This window comes from Branchiostoma belcheri, unplaced genomic scaffold (genome assembly GCF_001625305.1).
Source record: "Branchiostoma belcheri isolate BF01 breed outbred unplaced genomic scaffold, Haploidv18h27 scaffold6, whole genome shotgun sequence".
NCBI lineage: Eukaryota > Metazoa > Chordata > Leptocardii > Amphioxiformes > Branchiostomatidae > Branchiostoma > Branchiostoma belcheri.
In genome coordinates this window covers 2,729,138-2,735,710 of record NW_017804242.1, presented here as the reverse complement: position 1 = coordinate 2,735,710, position 6,573 = coordinate 2,729,138, and the positions used below count along the sequence as shown (strand labels likewise).

General features: G+C 45.7%; 2 protein-coding genes across 3 annotated transcripts in view; one reads left to right on the top strand and one right to left on the bottom strand.

Moving 5' to 3' along the window:
• Positions 1–64: 64 nt before the first annotated feature.
• On the bottom strand, positions 65–3,516 carry LOC109482589 (N-acetyllactosaminide beta-1,6-N-acetylglucosaminyl-transferase-like). Of its 2 annotated transcripts, none has more exons than XM_019785366.1 (5): positions 3,364–3,516; positions 2,914–3,100; positions 1,966–2,665; positions 1,387–1,556; positions 65–1,183 (listed from the first exon to the last, which is right to left on the bottom strand). In XM_019785366.1, exons 2-5 carry the CDS (start codon positions 3,045–3,047, stop codon positions 829–831), a joined length of 1,359 nt encoding a protein of 452 aa, XP_019640925.1. In that variant the 5' UTR covers positions 3,048–3,100; positions 3,364–3,516; the 3' UTR covers positions 65–828. The 2 variants fall into 2 exon arrangements, with proteins under 2 accessions (XP_019640925.1, XP_019640926.1); XM_019785367.1 differs by having other exon boundaries at positions 1,966–2,650.
• Positions 3,517–3,938: 422 nt separating this feature from the next.
• The window catches only part of LOC109482591, an 8,643-nt gene continuing 6,008 nt past the window's right edge, over positions 3,939–6,573 (top strand). Inside the window, exon 1 of the mRNA XM_019785372.1 lies at positions 3,939–5,714. Within this exon, the coding sequence (XP_019640931.1) occupies positions 4,605–5,714 (1,110 nt within the window). The 5' untranslated portion in view covers positions 3,939–4,604. The remainder of the gene's footprint in view (positions 5,715–6,573) is intronic.

The window sequence follows — 6,573 nt, the reverse complement described above, 5'->3', positions numbered from 1 at the left end:
GTAACATCTATATTAGATGGTAACATATCTTTTGCTGCAACGTCATTGCGAAAATGACATTGTATATATTTCTGCATCTGTATTCCTAAAAGCTTTCATGTTTTGAGGAATTGTATTCGAGTTTTAGATTTTGGACAGACGGGACATAATGACATTTTCCATGATCCTGTAACACACATAACATTACAGCTGTAAATACAAATGTATGAATTACCTTCACCTGTAATAAGAGATTCAGAGGGGTTAATATATGTGAAATAAACTTTGCTGTATCTATAGTTTGAAATGAATGTAATGAAATTGCGGTTATGAATTGGTGTTTGATTTGAATTAAATATCCACACTTTCTTATACTTGAGTCATCTTTTCTTCCTTGGGAATGCCTGCAGATACTAGTAGTCAAGAGTATTTTTTCAGGGATTCTCATTCGAGGAATGTTACAGGACTTTTACGGCAATGTTTTTCTACAGGTGTATCAAAATAGAAATGATTGCTTTGCCACATGTTCTGTCCTGTCTGTTCAGCTCCATTGAAACAAATATGATCAGCCAGGCCACATGACTACATGTAGTACAATTTTACCTGGCATGGCTCTCCTTATAAAGCGGTGGGCTAATGATGCTGCTGCTGCATCACATTGTCAATTTTCAATTTCAGATTGCTCCACCCTTTCCCAGACTTTGTAACAGAACCACCTTCCTCTAGCTTCATGTGGGAGCCTTGTATGTACTAGAAAAAAACTAAATTGCCAGTGTCATGTGTTTTGTTCACGTCAACCAAGCAGAATATTTAGTCACAAGTGTTGGAGAACACCAAAGAAAACTATTGTTACAGTAGCAGCCATGGAATGTCCTTTCTTGGAAAGTCCTTGACAGTGAACCTGGTATCATACGGACGTTCCCCTCTAAGCTTCAGCAACTCCTGCAGACACTGCAGGACGACTGGGTCAAAGTTCAGGTCAAACTTGTTGGCGAACAGGTGATGGCAGTCTATCAGCCACTGCAGGTCTCCGATACCAAAGACGCACACGTCGCGCACGTACTTCCCCTGACAAGGCGGGTACTGTTTGCCCTCGAAGTACACCCATTTGATGGCACGGATTGTAGACGACCACGTGGGCTTGGAAAATCCTCCAGGAGCCGCTGGAAGCTTGTTCAGGGTGGCCCAGTAGAACTCATCTGGGCTGAAAAATATTACAATAATATCCTTATCCACTATATACTAGTAATATCAAAGAAAAAATCCATTGTTCACCTATAACCAGTACAATTTTTTTACTAGGTCAGGTAACACATCAAAACTACCTATCATATCATACAGTAAACAGGTCTAATCTAAACTACACTAATCTATATATATACAGGTGGTATTTTGAGCCATGTTTACCTGTATGTGTCCTGCGACCACTCCAGCAGATCCTTGGCTACCTTGTCTGTCAGCACCCAGCTCATGAAGGCATGACTGGCGATGTAGTATGCAATGCCAGTGTAAATGGTCAAGTTGTGGGGAGGGGGACTTTTCCTCTTTTCTGTCTGTACCACAGACATCTCACCATCCTGAAATAAATTGGCGAAAGATCTAAGTACACATGTCAAGTTCCATAACTTCTGGATTTCACCCACATACTTTTTCAAGACCTTCTTGTTGGGAGTAATCCATACAGTGAACAATACAATTGGCAGTTTGTCAGTTGTTGCTTATTAAACAGCCAATCATGTTCTGAACTTAACTTTTATACTTTTTGAATAAAATCAGTTGGATCCTAATGTCAGTATGGAGTCACTGTGGTAATGTATTTCAGCCCCAACACTGGTGGCAGCAGTGGGATAGGACATTCCAAACATTATAATTCAAAGACATGCCTTTGTAGAAATGAAGACCAAAAATCCCAGAAACTTAAGATTGCATGTGAAGTAGGAAAACCACACACATAGTATCAGGTCTATTACATTTAGACCCACTTACGTTTGTGACTACATCATGGACAAAGCGTGTCCTGTCACCATGGATGTCACTGGAGGACTGGACACCGGGAATGTCGTTCTGTCCACCAAACACTTTCAGCTGTGCAACAATCTCATTCTGTGTCTTGAGAGGGAAATCCTGTCCGGCCAGGTTGATCACATAGCGCCACTTCACGGGTGAGTCAGCCAAGTCTTGCAGACAGTTGAAGTCTGCCTTTAGTCTACTGTAGCCACCATACACAACTGACTCCAGGCGATGGGAAATAAAAACATTGTCGTAGCAGCCTGCCATTGCCGACAGTGCAGCTCTGAATGCGGACGGAGACCGTTTGTCCACATGTATGCAGTATATATTGTACGGAGTGTAGATGGAATGCAGTAATAGTTCTACCTGAGCAGCATTTTTATGCACGACGATGATATATGCTATGGGAAAGTCTTGTGTGTCCATTCCAGATGAAGAATCCCACTGCCAATATTGAGTATACTGAACACAGCTAGCAGCAGCAACATGTAAGTGATCAACGTGTGACAGAGCTGTGCTAGACTCGCTGAGGTCTACTGCACTTTGGTTCCTCTGCAGCAAGTCAGTGCAGTTGTCCCAGGTATAAAGAGGCCTTTGGACAGGTGTTTCTTTTGGATGGAGACTTTCTCTTCTTCTATGACCAGTGACTCTTTTTATCTTGCTGTTGACAACCATACTTGGGACAGAAATAACATAGTAAGTTTTGAAGACCACACAAACAGTTCTATTTCAATAACTGGATTTATGATTCTGAAAGGAACAAATGTATCATAACTTTTGTTACAGATATTCCTATATGGATCATAATATAGCACTTGCTGTTATTTAAACTTTATTCACCAGTAGTTGCAAAGAATACAACACAGTTATACCAAGTTCTCTGTTTCTGGTAAAGGGCTTATTGGTACATTAAAGTAAACATACCTTTTCTGAACACTTCTGACAGAGTCTTGTTTCTGTTTGTTCACAGTGGAAGGGTTTAAGAGGAAAGTCAGCATGGCCACTACGAGGCACAGCAGGAGGAGCAGACACAACCTCCTCCTGAGGGACAGGCCCATGGCTCACACAGTCTCCATAACCACGTTACACCTGCACAACCTGTAGTAGTTACCTGGTGGAACAGATAGAATACTTGTGAGCCGTGATGCACACCATTCACCAGTGCTTTCTACTCTAATATCTGGGCTCAATTTGTGGATTCTGTTTGTGGCCTCGCCTCGGAGATATTGTTATTGCACCTGTCGCAAAATGTTAGACGCCCATCCTCCCCCCCCCACCCCATTCACCTGCCAAAATAGAAAACACCTGCTCAACAACCACGAAGCACAAAGCATGTCTAATAGCCTACAGTGCGCGGGAGTCTGTCTTCCTTACATTTCAAGCCATTTCCCTTCGTGCCACAACATCACCGGGCCGGTCTGCAAGCGGAGAGTTTGTACCGTTAAAATTTTCACCGGCAGTATAGCAAAACACTAGAATCTACTTCCGGGTGAACCGCTAGCACCCCTGGGAACAAGAGCACGGGGCGGAAGGCACGAGTTTGCACACCTGTTCAGGTATAAATGATTTACGTCGGCTTTGATACGTTTTTGTTTGTTTGTTTGTTTGTTTGTTTGTTTGTTTGTTTGTTTGTTTGTTTATTCACAAGCTTAGGTTTTTCACTGAGGTCATGAGGAAGGGGTAGCGGCCAGACAAAATTTGACAAAGATTACAGTCCTTATCAAACGTTATAAATAGAATTAGACGTTACATGGTTCAGCCTGGGTTCATTGGCATTCGTGTTGGTGCTTTTTTTACTCCAAAAGGAAACGTTTTTGTTTCGAAGGTTTGATGTTTCGAGTTTCGGTGAGCCTGCTCATGAACTTGATGCCACATCACCTGATCTGCTGACGGAAACTCCCGCCATGACTCAGTAGGGAAAAACCTGCGGTTTCGCAAACATAGGCGGGTCCGAAACTATCCTGGTTTCGGTCAATTCAATTTTCCTTCTTTATCAAGCTACGTCTTGTCTCTGTTCCAGTATTTAGGACATCCCGATGCCCAGCTAAAGGATACAACTTTTATGCTGCTCAATTATCATAGGCGGAACTTGATGAAGACAATGACCTTTGGCAGCACTCGGAGCTCAAAAGTGCACAAAACATCGCGTGACGTCAGCATTGGCACCGTGCCCCAAACACGAACTGAACAACATTGAAACAGGTCAGAATGTGATATGATTTCTATGTTGAAGAGAATCATAGTTCAGAAGCGTGTAAATATGCCACCTTTACTGTGTAAAGTAAGCAAGCCGATCGGTTTCGGTGCGTTTTGGGGTTGATTTTGTCAGTAGGTGAACTATAGCAACGCTGGGAGGAAGTAACGCTTCAATGCGTGTAAATAGCTGGTGCCCAGCGCCGGCCAAAGGCACAGTGCCCTACAGTGCCCAGCGCTCAGCCTTCATGTCATGATCAAAGCCCGGCAACAAGCGCTCAGCACAGAACGTGGTGAAGAGAGTCAACAATTTAGCTAGAAGATGTTAATGATATTTGTTTTGATTGAATGGTGCCTATATATAGCGTTATATAACGGTTATTTTGCTAAATCATGACTGTTAAACGGCATTCACAGTAGAGATGGAGGCAATACAAGATGCAACCTTGGACAGTGAAGAAAGTGTTACCGCCGGACTGCAGGCCCTTTCTCTCTCGACACCTGCGGTTGACCCGGAGGCACAAGCACTTCAAGCAAAGGTTCACAACGCCAAGGATCCTGCGTCACAAGACTACGTCAAACGGGCTTTCCTACAATTCTCACGAAGTCTCACTTGGCAGGATGACACAGCGCAGCAGGATGGGGCGCATGTCGTTACCTTTTCCCCCCTCGACTCCCAAGTTGTGAGCATGTCCGCCATATGCGGACAGTGGTGTCGCGCCGTGGAAGCGGGGAAGCCCTACTGGCTGGAAATCCCCCCGAACCAGCTGCTGACGATGGAGCGGTCGTCACCGAAGCCGACACAACTGACGTCTCTGCAAGTCTTGGATGTCGCCAGGGTCTCTTTCGGATGTTTCCTCGATCACAGCACCTTCATCAGCCACTGGACGGATGAATATGATGACTACGATGAGTTGTACTCGCAGTACATGAAACTGCACCTGGAACACGACATCCAGTCCTTGTCTCTGTACCTCTGTGTCGACATTCCCTACGAAGACACCGGAGGTCCGACAGAGAAGCTGATCATCCCCTACTCCGGCATTGAAAATTTCGTCCTCGTGTGTTCTCGCAACAGCGGAGACTTGATGTTGTTCTTTCCGCTCAATAGCGTGCCGCGTTGTTTCAAAGAAAAGACGAGCACAAACAGGTTTGGCGACGAGTTCGTCCAGGAGGACAGGATTCTATCCTTCTCCTCCTGTACTCCTGACATTATGGGTTCCAGCTCGGTACTAGCGGTGCACATAATTGACAAGTCCGCAGACGGCTCCGTCACAGAGGACGTGCTGCACAGGCTGCAAAAGGTCGGCTTTGACATCTACTTTTCGTCGACAAGGGTTGAAGAGGCCCGACAATCCACAGCTGGTCTGGACAGAGTGAATGACTTCAGGGACTTTTCAGTGACGTATGCATTGCAGTGCCTGCTGTCCAGGGGATACAAAGTCTCGGACCGTGTCCTGCCGTCGTTTTTCTCCAACTTGGAAGCCGCCGTAAGACAAGACCCAATCGCCACAGCTGCCGCTCTCCACCAGGTGGCAGACGGTTGGGTCGACAGGGACTGCTTCTGTGACTTGGAAGCGGCATTTCTAACAGAGCTGGATGTGGCGCGTACTGTAGGCAGCCAAAACGACGCGGACGACCTCCCCGACCACTACGTCTACGCGAGGAAGGTGGTGGTCACGCCCACTCAAATGCTGTTCCTCAAACCCGAGCCCATCGTCGAGAACAGGGTGGTTCGAGAATACGGCGTCGACAACTTCATCCGTGTCGCTTTTCGAGACGAAGACTTCAACAAGCTAACAGCTCCGAACCCCAACTCCATCAAGTGCGTGACTTCACGGGTGAAGGATAGCCTCCTTCGCAGTCTTGTTGGGCGTGGGCGTAATTTTTTCTCTGAGCGACGCGAGTAATATGCCGCCGCGAGGGACGATTTGCTGCCGAGGGACTTTTGCCACGGAGAGAAGGTTTCCGCGCTCCAACAAGACTGCTTCCAATCGGCGAGTTAAAAGGACCTCGGATTAAGCCAGCCTTTCATAGAGGCTATTAACATGTTCGTGCAGGTCCAATTCACATGTTCGCGCAGGTCCAATTCACATGTTCGCGCAAGGGTAATTCACAGATACGCATGGAGCGCTCGCCTTTTGTCAACGGTTGGTTTTATTAGCTTGCGTTATAGTGGAAGGTTCCAACAGAGAAAGGTTGAACATTGGTAATGTTACAACAAAGGCATTGCTGTGCATACTTAAGCATCCCATGCAAACAAACCAAGACGAACTTTGCAGTACTATTTTTGCTGGTGAAATGTGCCATTCTTTTTATTACACAACTTGCTGCGGAGCGGTGCGTTACCCTCCTATGACCAGTGAGATCAACCCGCCACCAAACAACATG

Coding starts and splice junctions, on each gene's coding strand:
- LOC109482589 (XM_019785366.1), bottom strand. CDS start 3,047: ATGGGCCTGTCCCTCAGGAGGAGGTTGTGTCTGCTCCTCCTGCTGTGC. Junction 2,666..2,913: donor GTCAGAAGTGTTCAGAAAAG/GTATGTTTACTT, acceptor TTCTGTCCCAAG/TATGGTTGTCAACAGCAAGA. Junction 1,184..1,386: donor TGGTCGCAGGACACATACAG/GTAAACATGGCT, acceptor AATATTTTTCAG/CCCAGATGAGTTCTACTGGG.